Here is a 12,579-nt window from a genome sequence, read left to right as displayed (position 1 = left end):
AACATTAAGCAATATTGGTGGACGCTGTGGATGGGGTTGGCCGTTTAATGCCGTTTGAGGTATCGTTAGGGCAGGCAAACTGACAAATGAACAGACAGACAGACCAGAATTTTTTCGTCGAAGGTCCCCAAGAAAGACTATCGTTTTTTAAAAAAAAGGCATCGTAAACGGTGACTCGCAACAGTGAAGATGCGCACTGTGACCGAAAATAGAAATCACAACAAAACTGATATGCGCATGTCCAGGTATGATGTCGCTACTGGACAATCAGACGCACGTGTGTGTTTAAATCCGAGATAATGGTTTTGGGCAACTTAAAGGAGACACTGCCGCGCAACAGAAAGTAAGCACAAGAACTTGTTTGTGCATATAGTGTCGGCTGGTACAATGGTGTCGGCATTACAGTGACATAATCGCCTGATAGTCTGGCGGCACTCGTGGAGGCCTACGTTAAAGATTACTGCCTTGACGGTGTTTGTGTGAGTCATTGCAGTGTTTGCGCTACCTTTTTCTTTTATCTTCAGGTAGTTTTCGTAGTCATTACCTGCTTTTCAAAATGATTGTTCTTAAGTCGTGATCCTAAGCATAATATGGTCACTTGAGTACGTTATGGCCACTTCTGTAGAAACCTACTCACATAATAGCCCTACGCTGGGCCTCTAAGCTCAGCAAACAAACATGATATGGGAGTAGGTAAAGAAACCTGAGCCCTTTTACTATTTTTACGTCTAGTTTTCTTAGAGCAGTCAATTTGCCACGGGTTAAGTTATATCATATATGAAAGCATGCACTGGTTGAAAAAAAAACTAACTCACCTTTATCGTATGCTTTGCAGCTTTCCGAAAACGTCACATCATCGATGGCGATGTAGCTATGGAATCCCGGCACTTGATGTTCTCCGGTGAAGGCAACCTATCCGCAAAGCAGAATAAGGGAGACATAGAGGACACTTTGATTTAGTTGAACTTGTTGATGTTTTTGAGAACATCAGTGGCTTAGTATAAAAACTTCCTTATGCCATAGAGAAACATCATAAAGCACCATATAATTGGTTGCCCTCCAGTATACACTTCCTAAATGATTCAAGTAGGACACGGCATTTACAATTAAATATTTCTAGATAATAAGTTAGTAAAACAGCTTTATTTCATGAACGTCACTATGAACAAGACAATCATAATGTTTTCATCGCAATTTTTCGTCATTGTGCGATAGGAGTATTTTGTTTCGGAAACGTTTTTTTTTATTCCTTCTGCATCGCTGTTTCTTCGCGATTTGGGACGCGATTTGGCAACCTTCGCGATTTGGGACGTGACGAATGGGTAAGTTTGAATTTTGAAAGGAAGCCTAAAGTAGCCCTGCGACAATCAATCTGCAATGCTGGAGTGTGTCTGTTCCTCCATACAATTAAAATAACGTAGCGAGAACAGTCGAAATTGGTTCATGGTAACAGAAGTTATTACTTCTAAAACTTCAAAGCCCAAGCGAATGACAAAAAAAAATGTTCCATTTAGCATTTTTCTCTTACACTGACGTCAAAAACCACTTCTAGTCACTGCGCCTCTTACAGACGTTCAGGGCGCGCATATTGGTGGCCGTCGCACAGCTCTCCCAGCGTAATTTTGAATTTTTTAATGATTTCTTTTACTAAAATGAAATGTGAAATACCTTGATATCTGTTGAAGAAAGAGTGTTTTGATAATTTCTACAGTGTGGTCTGTCTGGGACCACAATAATAGTACGCGCGACTTGTCGCATCGAAACAATCAAAACACATGGTTTATGTCGTCACTCTGCACGCGCTGCCCGTCTCCCGCGATCACAATAATAGGCGCTGCGTTCCGCTCTACTTCTAGAACACTGTTGTAAAATTATAGCAGCAAAATAAATCATAGCAGCCACGTTTCTAGCGTTCCCACCTGCGCAACGACATTTTTGTGTTAGACAGTTGCAGAAGCAGCGATTAAAACGATCCGCCTAATTTGTGTTGCGGGGCTCCTTTAATAGATACCGGAAAATTGTGTCTGTAGCATTCTAAAATGAGCGCCAAATGAAGGTAAATCAGTGTTTACTCTGTAAACAGACCAGTATTCACTGGTTTTCAGTTCCGCGAACGCTAAGCGGTAAATGTTCTTTCCAGCTACTGACAAAGTAGCCATTTCAAATTGCCGTGTTCTTACCTGATACGGAACGGTCTCATGGAGGCGCACGCTAGCCGCCATAAAGTGCGACATGTGCGACTGTCCACTTGCCGACCAAACAGGTTTCCACAGCCCGTCCTTAGTGTACCGCACATTCAATGTCAACTGCGGCCTACTCCCACCGCGCAACAAGTAAAAGAACCTTATCTGCAATGAGAGTAGGTAAAAAAATTAATCGCCTTGCGATAGTAAAAGAGAGACCACCGATAAAAAAACGTAAAACAGCGTCTTCTTCATACTTCATATCCTGAGTGCAGCTGAAACTAACAAATATCAACGAAGAACCAAATAACCAGTCAGATCAGCTTACTAAGTATATACTGCTATAGTTCGTACGACGTCAGGGTGCTCCTCGAGTTCATTAAGCACGACAGACCAAGCAATGTAACACGCCGTTGTACTTTCTACTGGGTCAATTATATCATCATTGAAAGCTTCTCTGCGTCCATTTCAGGACGTAGACGTTCCCTTATTATCTCCAGTATATCCTAATACTAATATATGGGGTTTTACGCACCAACTCCTCAATATAATTGTGGGGGCATGTCATAGCGAAAGGCTCGGCAAATTCGACCACCTGGTGTTTATTTCAACCTGCAGCGACATCGCACAATACAGGCACCTCAAGCATTTTGTTTCCATCGAAATGCAGCCACAGCCACCGTGATTGAACCTGTAACCTTTGCGTCTGCAACCTCGCGCCATAACCGCTACACCAACCCGGCAAACTCCAGTTCATTCTATCTTGTCCAGCATTATGATTTTAGATGGGCTCATTCTTCTAAGGGACAACAAGCAATCACGTGGAATTGCGGTAGAATACTTGACTGCCCTTCCAAATCCCTGAGCTACACATTTCGTCTTAAACACCGCTTTCTATTTATACCATTTTTGCTGAGGTGGTATATTTTTTTGCGCCACACGCCGCTGCCAGTGTCTGTGATGTCACCTTGAAGTAATAATTCATCACCTTTACACCATAATTTCGATCGTCTTCGTTGCCCCGCTGCAGTGGTCAAGTGGCTGAAGTACTCAGCTGCTGACCGGCAGGTTGCGGGATCAAATCGCGGCTGCGGCAGCTGCATTTTCGGTGGAGGCAGAAATGCTGTAGGCCTGTGTGCTCCGATTTGGGCGCACGTAAAAGAACCCCCGGTGATCGAAATTTTCGGAGCCCTTCACGACAGCGTCTTTGAAAACCATATGGTGGCTTTGGGATGATAAACCCCACAAATCAATAAATCAATCGGTCATCTGTGCTCCTAATGGTGACATTATTATGTAGGCTACCTGCGCGGAAAGCATACCACACTCACATTGAATGCTGGAAGTGTGGCAGTTCTAGAACCAGTTGTTAACTTCTTTGGGGCTACTTATACACCTAACCATTACGCCATAAATCTTAACTTTTGGCTCGTCAGAAAGCACTCAATACGCTTTCATTTATTATTCTGTGCTGCAGCAAGTTATCCGCAACCAGTTTTCAAGCTATTACTTGCGCGTTGTTGATGCGGTAGCTGCTGACGATAAAGCACCGTGGCCCAGCCTTTTGTAAAGGGTTCAACGACGTACTCGTTCCGCAATTCGTATTGTGCGAAGCCTGGGGATACAAACTGCATCGCGAGACATTTGGTTGTTAGTTTGCCTTGCCATCGCTCTATGCCACATAGGCTAACGTGGTTGCTTTTCGACACAACGCTTGTATTGGGTCTACTTCCGAAGGAGTTTCGAGTGCCGGCATGGTTCAATGGTAGAATACTGGGCCGCTTTGGAGATGGCCTTGTTCTGAACCCCCTTTTCTTCCTGCATATTTTTTTCTTTTAGTTTTTTTTTTTTTCATTGCGCGCAAAAAGCGGTGATAGTGGTGGCAGCAGCGGCTGACAATTACGGCGCCAAAAACGGCCGTTGTTGCGATCTCATACCATCTTTAGCTGTGAAATCAACACTACTTCGCAGCAAATGTCTCGAGGCTATTCAGCTTTCTCGGCAATGTTCAAGAAGAAATGTTCTGTGAGTACGCTGTATACTATGGGAGGCCAATAAGCTTTCCAGCTCAAGTTCAAGGTATTGTTTGTTTATACGTTATTTACGACTCAGCTAACGCAGTGGATAATATTATTGTGAGAGAACGCGAAACAGATCGGTTCGAGTGGTGAGCATTAACAAGTTTTTTTCCTTGGTATATTTATGGAGTTCATGCTTACTCTTTAATTCTGAACCCACCAGCTAACGCTATAAAAGTATTCTACACTTCACGTAGAATACTAATCGTGCAACATCAAAATGTCATAACTATAGTTTATTACTTTACTGTCTTAGACAGATTGTAAAGTTTAATTTTATTCAGCGCGATTTTGTCCGTCAATTAATCTCATCCAACATAAATCTGGTATGAGTAATCCGAAAAATTGAAGACATTATCATATTTGCATCATAGTGCTACAAGACAGTAGTGGGTTTAGGGCAAAAAGGGGTAGAGGTTCCCTGCCTGGAAGAAACGATTACGAAATGGATTTCTCTAATGGAACAGTAAGCGCGGCCGTCCGGGACTATATTGATGAAACTAATAGGTTGAATAATTAACCAGTTTCATTATCCTAACATGTCCACATAATTATATACGTATAAAATCAGATTATTGCTCTATTCTAAGAATAAATTCGCTTATGTAAATATTTGTATGCATTACATTAAGCACCACACTTGCCTAGGCTATCGGTAATCTTTCTGTTATACCTCCATCATTCTAAATCTGGACAATAAATCTTAAAGCCACTCGATTCTTGACCAATCCCCCACAGTGGGTATGCGCCACTAACGATAGGAGAACAACAACAACTACGAAGTGAATAGAGACTGGTCCTAGCCTGCCAGTGTTCCAGCCATTGTCTTCGCGTGTGAATATCGTAAATATCAATAAATATACGTTTCCTTGTAAGATTATTGGTGGATGTGCTGGGTACGCCTACCTGGTTCTCCCGGCAAACCAACACAGATCTTTGGAGCGGTCACCACCTTCATTTTCTTGCAATGGCTCAACAGGCCAACCCACAAAAACCACAGCAGCCGCAGCAGCAGCAGCAACATCTGTCTCCTCTGATTCTCCTGCCTCCACGAAACCCGGAACCTTCTCGGGCACCGGCAAGGACCAGGTGAATATAGAGGATTGAGTCGCATTACGAGCGCGTTAGCGGATATATAGGTGGGACCCCACGTTGATGCTGCCCAAAATTGTGTTTTACTTGAGGGATACGGCACTCGTCTGGTATGAGGCGCATGAGTCGGAGTTGACCAGCTCGAATATTTGCAGACTGAAGCTTGTCCAGTTGTTCATCAGGCCATTCGGGTGCAAGCAGGCCGGAAGGAAAGACCTGGAATTCTACGTTCAAAAATCTACGGAATCCTATGTGTCTTAAATAGAGGACGTACTGAGCCTCTGTCGAAAGGTGGACGAGAACATGAGCGAAACTGATAAAATCGCTCACATACTAAAGGGAATTGCCGATGACGCCTTCAATCTGTTGATCGTTAAAGATTGCGCCACTGTCGACGCGATTGTGAAGGAATGTCAGCGCTTCGAGCACGCCAGGAACCGTCGCATAACCCGCCAGTTTGTACGTCTGCCTAATACTGCAGCCACTTCAACCTGCGAAGACAGCTCCTAGTTCACGCAAGCTACATCATCCGACAATGTCACCCGAATCATCCGCCGCGAATTTGAAGCAATGGCTCCTGCAGCCGTCACTTCCGATGGCCCTCAAAATAACGCATCCATCGTCTCCCTCATCCAAGCTATCGTTCACCAAAAACTGCAAATCGCGGCATCGCACCTGTTTGCGCTGTGACCGAGAGTTCGGCTTTGGTTAACCAGATCTAGGTGTACACTTCACGTTACCCTCCCCGCTACTGGAACCCTGGTGAATGGAAGAAGTCGGATGATCGACCGATCTGCTTGCACTGTTCTCGTGCCGGACACATTGCGCGCTACTGTCGCAATCGTTGGACATCCAATTCATCCTGGAACACTGGGACATGGCGTCATTTTGAAGGCATTTCTCACCGGTTTCCTACTCCATACAATCCCCAGCCTGCTGCTGCTACGCAGCAGCCTGCTGATCCCCAGCCTGCTAAGCAGCAGGCTGGGGATCAGGGTCGAAGGTTTAGGGCCGAAGGTTCAGCTGGACACCATCAACCAAAGGCCACCGATCTTTCTTGCCGATGATTCCTCGATGCAGGTCTCCTGCATGACCTGGGCCCTCCACCTCGGGAAACTAGACCATGCAGCTCCCAGAGGTGACACTGCATTACCGACCCGGTCTGCCAATATTCTGTTGACAATTCCCACACGAAGAAATGTTTGGAGCCTTTGGAGGATGACGTTACCGTTACAGCCCTTATAGACACTGGCATACAAATTTCAGTCATGAGCGCCGCTCTCTGTATTTAACTGCGCAAAGTGATCACGCCTCCTCTAATGTGTGCAGTAATACTTGCCGATGGAAATACATCTACTGTTCTCGGCATGTTCACCTCTCGCGTGTGTATTGCTGGCCGTCAGACCATCGTATTGTTCACCGTGCTTGAGCAGTGCCCACATGACGTGATTATCGGTCTCGCTTTTCTCTCTTCGCACTCCGCTCTTATCGACTGCTCGACAGGCCTCCTTCAGCTGGAACTGCCTTTTGACACCGCCATTGCGCGTGATGCTAAAAGCCACCTTTTTGCCACCGAGGTCCTGCATCTTCCGCTGCAAGCCACGACTTACGTGCAGCTCATGTGTGATTTGCCTGTTCGCAATGGTGAAAATGTCGTTTCGCCCATTACCTACGTTGTGTTAAAGCATTCCATTGCTGTCCTGCACACCGTGGTGAGAGTGTGCCACAACCAGACCTATTTGTCTCTTTTGAACTTTGGTTTCACCGCACCGCAAGGCAGTAGTGGGATTGGGGCAAAAAGCTGTAGAGGGTCCCTGCCTGGAAGAAACGACTACAAAGTGAATAGAGAGGCTCGCCTATAGACTTGCCTACACGAATGCGTGACTGCCAAAAAGCATGTACTTTTTTTTTAAGTTGTAGGCTTGCTCGGATGTCTTGTAGACAATGCAAGAAGGAACTCTTCTGTATGACCGCTTGTTTTCATATGAACACTCGCAGCTCTCGGGATGTCTCGTTTAGAGTGCCCAGATAATGACACTAGCACTCTTTTTAAGGCCACTTTAAGGCGCCATATAATGGTATATACATATAGATAAGAACATTTATCGCCTATTGTCCTTCGAGATCGGTTCTGTATTTCACTTATCCTCTTAACGGTTGATCTTTTTTCTGGAGTGATCTTATTCGTGACGGCTTAAAACATGTTTTTACACATTTATCAAAACAGCCGCATAATTTACAACCAGTCCTGGATGTATATTCTCCATTCACATGTCCTACATAACGATCCGAAATCTTCGGGATTAAGTGACCTTACCCAACATTGTTTGGTAGCGTCCAGTGTCGGTCCCGTGATGCCAGCTGTTGTTTTCTTCATGTCAGATGGCAGAAAAAGAAATTTGCCTGGGGAGTAACGTTACAAAGTCACAAATTGATTTGGTATAGTAGCAGTCAGCAATGATGAAAAGGACATACTTAAAATGTTTAATGCGATTCTTAGTAAAATTTATGCACACAAACTTCAATGACATCCCTCTTGGTACACGAGTGACAAGGCAAAACGATATAATAGAGTCAATATACAAGAACTTGGAACCATGATCAAAAAGTGGAGTTTGATATATAAGTGAAGCACTAGACAAAATGTTTTTTTTTTCTTTTGAGGTAATTAGACTGACTGAGCACGACAACAACGGCAATCGCACAGTATAGATTGAATTCCCAAAATTTTAAAGGAATTCATTGTTCTTATGGGGATTGAATGAGGAGCCATTGCCTCGAGTCTACTGAGATACAGGAACAACGATGTTTTAAATTTGAGTGAACCTGCATTAAACTATCTAATGGATGGTTTTTCGGTTTTTCTAGAAGTAATGCTTGTATTTAGAATTTGAGCCCCAATTGGAGTAGTTTTCGCGTTTAAGAGGTTGTCATCAAGCACTGAAACAGTTCATTGGATAGATTTTGGTTCAACTACCAAAAACAAGGCAGCCAAAAGCAGTGTACATTGCGTTAAAAATATGCTAAAGCATCGTCTTGAGTTGGTGCTTTACTAAATTTATCCCAGCTATAGAATGTGTGGCATGGTGTGTAAGGCTGGTCATACACGTTGCGGAGGAAAATTTAAGACTCAGGAATGGCACGTTAGGACGCACATCTGGTAATTGTCTCTTCAAGCCGCTGTTAATTGCACAAAATCATGCGAAAACTAGCATGACACTATCGCGAGAAACGAATATATTTATTTCATGCAAATATATCTATTTCCATTGCATTAAACGACATGCTGAAACACTTTGGCATAAAAACACTGACAAATAACAATACGCATATACATAATGAAAAACAGCTTACTGAAGTAAAGGAATCGCAGCAGAGTGTCATCAAAAACCGTGCGCAAAAACTCAGCACGAGAAGAAAATAGGGTTACAGCTGCGTAAGCTGGCTTAGAGAAACACAGAAAATAGTGAGGCGTGAAGATGTATTAACAATATGTAACATTTCAAAAAGCAATGCTACACTATCATACAGGTCTATATATACATAGTCATTAGTTGTAAGCCAACCAAAAAAAACTAGAAAATATACAAATTTAGAATGCTGAGGTATTTTGCTGCTGCAAAAAGGCAACTGCATGCACACTAGTATATTATAATAGTAACGCACTATACATTGACTTCAAGAACTCTTTGGCCGGTGCCACCGTCTTGGAAGGAAGTAGATGAGTGCATCATCGGGACTATTTCGTGTGTCGCCAAGGCGATTTAGTGCCGCACTTTTGCCAGTGTCTGGGCGAATTGATCAGATTTTTTAACTCTCAACTATTCCGCAAGATAATTACTTTTCAAGCATTTCTTAGGAACACGTACATTCCACGACGTTAAGCTTGTTAATATGAGTGACATAGCTCGTCATGTGCACATTTAACGCTTCCCATCCATCCCGGCGTTCAGCAAACAAAATCGTGGTGTTACAGGTGGAGGTGTAGTGTGTACGTGGTTAAAGCTTACCGTCACGGGTGCCTGTCGTGTGATCTCGCGTCGGCGACACTGCCAGTGCCCCCGTTCCTTTTCTCAAAACCCAAGTCTTGTGTGTTTTATTCAAAGGAGCGTCTGGCGTCCAATCACAGAACGAAGTGTCGAAGTTGCAGCGGAGTCGATAGTCATCTGCAATAACATATACAAGAAATGCGGATACGCTACCTCGGTTCAACGGGCATGCCTCTTTCTCCAGTACGACAAGTAATGACAGCACAAGTTGTTTTAGAATAGCATTTTGCTAGAGACTACTGTTTTGTCCTTAGTTACATTTATTATAGCCGGTGACAAAGTAGTTTTCAAGCGGTAGTGACACCAACTTGTACTTAGCACGCCATAAAAACTCCGTGCATGCGTATTCGGCTTTCATCAAGCGTGAAGATAAAAAAAACTATATATATCTTAGACAAAGAAAGTGCTTAACATCGCAAACGACAGGAAGGGATAGAACAGACGAGAACAGAGCGCTGACCGCTCCTGTCGTTTGCGCTGTTAAGCACTTTCTTCGTATACACTCTTTGAAAAAAAAAAGAAGTAGCTCTTGCTAACTTTGGGGTAGTAATGCTTTGTCACATATGTTCCAACCCCTGGTAGTAAGTGCAGTTAGTAACGGCGAGGGTGGTAACAGTTACTACTTTTGCCGTTACAAACAGCTTTGGTAACAGTTACTACCCTAGCCGTTACTAACCAAAGGTAACAACTTTAGATCTTTTAAAAAAAAGTAGTAACCACCACTACGGTGTTCATTTGGTCACCATATTCCCCTTATTGTTGATAATGGTTAATTAACGTCTCATTACTACGCAAGGTATGGTGATCTTTCGTGGTATGTCGTGAACACGAAGAGTACACAGGGCCAACAAGTATAGAGCACCTTTTTTTGCTTTATTGCCTGTTTATAGGCGCGTACATCAAACCACAGGCAGAACAAAAATAAGCAATAACAGTCCGACATAAATTCAAATTCCCTAAGTGCTGCCAAGGGCTCCACCCTCGACAACCACTCAGGTAAAATCTCCTGAGTTTTCTGCAGTTGAACAAACTTGGCCATACATTCACGGAAATACATTCGTGCAGGCCGTGCATCCTGATCGCGATAGAAACCCGCCATACGGGCCCGCCATAAACAGTGAAGTTCACATAGCATAATCAAATCAAAAGACATTCCCTCTTCGTCCACTATTGGCAAAAATCTTAAACCATATGAATTTAAAGGTAATTCTTTCTGTAACGTCCTTTGAAGTGCATCCCAAAAATATACTCCCTTCCAACAATGTAAGAAAACATGGTCAATAGTTTCCGGTTTTTTACAGATAAGGCAATTTGTCCCCAAAGATAAGTAAAAACCACGGTCTGCTTCAAATGTCCTGACTGATAATGTACCTGTATGCAACTTGAAAAAGAAACACTTCGCGGCAGGAGCCACTTCCATTTGCTTCACTCGTTTAAGCACATCTTTCCCTTCACCTCTAGCGTACATGGCACGGTACAGGGGTTCAGGCAAAACAACATCGCATATATCTTTGTACAACTTCTTTCGAGTCACTGAAAACAAATATTCATTGGAAAATCTAACAGACAAAAACCGTACACTTAGAATAACCTCTTTAAGATACCCGCGCACAGCAGCGGTCATGTCATTCGTGCTAACCACATATCCAGGTAAAGCCCGCATCAGTCCCATTTGGCACACTGTACGTAAGAAAGGGTCCCCTGTGTAGCGAAAAAAAAGAACCTATTTACGACTTGGCGTATGAAAAGATGTGTTAAACCAAGCCCTCCATGTTTCACTTTTCGAAACAGATTAGTTCGGCTGCATCTCTCCCAGTTCAAAGCCCACACGAACACTGCGAAGATGCGATGGAACTTCTGTATGTTTGCCCTTGAACAATGCAATCTTGCATCACATACCAAAGTTTTAAGGCAAAGAGAAGATTACAGACAGTCGCCCTAGAAAACACTGACAGATGATTACCGTTGCATCCATTAGCTTTCGTCCGGATTTCTTTCGCTTGTTCTTGCTGGTAGTTCGCATTATCTTTATAAAATTCCAGTGGCACCCCAAGGTACTTGACAGGTGTGGCCACCCTTTTAACATTGGCAAAATAGTCTGGTTTTGACGACCACTCTCCATGCCACAAACCCAGACACTTTCCCCAGTTTACTAGACTTCCAGTTGCATTGCCGAACCTTTTAACCACACTGATGGTAGTGGTAACACTATCTTGATTGATACAACAAACAGCCACATCGTTGCCATATGCCAAAATTTTAACTTCGGATTCTTGTAATCTAAACCCACGAATGCAACTGTTTTGAGTTATTGCTAAGCACAACGATTCTATATATAAACTTAGATGTAGGGGACTCAGCGGACAGCCCTGAAGGACAGTACGCTTTATGTTGATTGTATCTCCTAGCGTCTTATTGATTACCACTCGGTTCGTGCAGTTCCGGTATGCCATAGATACTCCATCTCTGATTACAAAACCAACATTGACATGGTCAAGAATGGCAAGCAGAAGGTTGTGGGAAACAAAATCAAAAGCTTTCTCGAGATCAATCTGTAGAATGACTACCCCTACTTGATTGGCATCGCTACACTCGAGCACGCAGCGCATCTTGCGTATATTGGTCACAATAGAGCGTCCCATAATCCCGCATGTTTGGTGAGGCCCTACCAATTCTTTGATTACCCCTTGAAGTCGCCGTGCTAGTACTTTCATTAAAATTTTGTAATCACAATTAGTTAATGATATTGGTTTATACGAAGAAACTAATTTTAACTTCTCCGAGTGTTCTGTCTTAGATATCAAAACTGTACGTGCTTCACTAAAGGACCTAGGCAGGCCATTAAGTTTATAAGCTTGATTGAAGACATCTGCAAGTACTTGGGATAATTCATTTTTAAACTCCTTATAAAACGAAGCACAAAGCCCGTTCAGTCCCGGAGATTTACCAGGAATCATTTTATCTATAGCCCTTTCTACTTCCGTTGGCGTTATAGATTGCTCTTAAGCTGATTTGGTGTCATCTGACAACTTCGGCATTCTGCTAAAGAAATCCTGCTTAAATGCCTCTGAATCAATGGGCGTGGCAGCGAAGAGTCCTTCGTAGTGTTTGCTGAACGCTCGTCCTATGCTCTCATTGTCTGAAACTTCGATACCGTTGACTTCAATGACATCTATA

At 43.3% G+C, this 12,579-nt stretch overlaps 1 protein-coding gene across 1 annotated transcript in view; it reads right to left on the bottom strand.

The window, feature by feature from the left end:
- Positions 1 to 12,579, bottom strand: part of LOC119169733 (MAM and LDL-receptor class A domain-containing protein 1-like) — a 228,200-nt gene that overhangs the window by 75,155 nt on the left and 140,466 nt on the right. Inside the window, exons 40-43 of the mRNA XM_075885553.1 lie at positions 9,364 to 9,519; positions 7,671 to 7,756; positions 2,181 to 2,348; positions 816 to 912 (exon numbers count right to left, since the gene is read on the bottom strand). Of these exons, the coding sequence (XP_075741668.1) occupies positions 816 to 912; positions 2,181 to 2,348; positions 7,671 to 7,756; positions 9,364 to 9,519 (507 nt within the window). The remainder of the gene's footprint in view (positions 1 to 815; positions 913 to 2,180; positions 2,349 to 7,670; positions 7,757 to 9,363; positions 9,520 to 12,579) is intronic.

Source organism: Rhipicephalus microplus, chromosome 2 (assembly GCF_043290135.1).
Source record: "Rhipicephalus microplus isolate Deutch F79 chromosome 2, USDA_Rmic, whole genome shotgun sequence".
Taxonomy (NCBI): Eukaryota; Metazoa; Arthropoda; class Arachnida; order Ixodida; family Ixodidae; genus Rhipicephalus; species Rhipicephalus microplus.
Note: the sequence above shows the minus strand (reverse complement) of the source record. Positions and strands in the feature narration are given on the sequence as shown.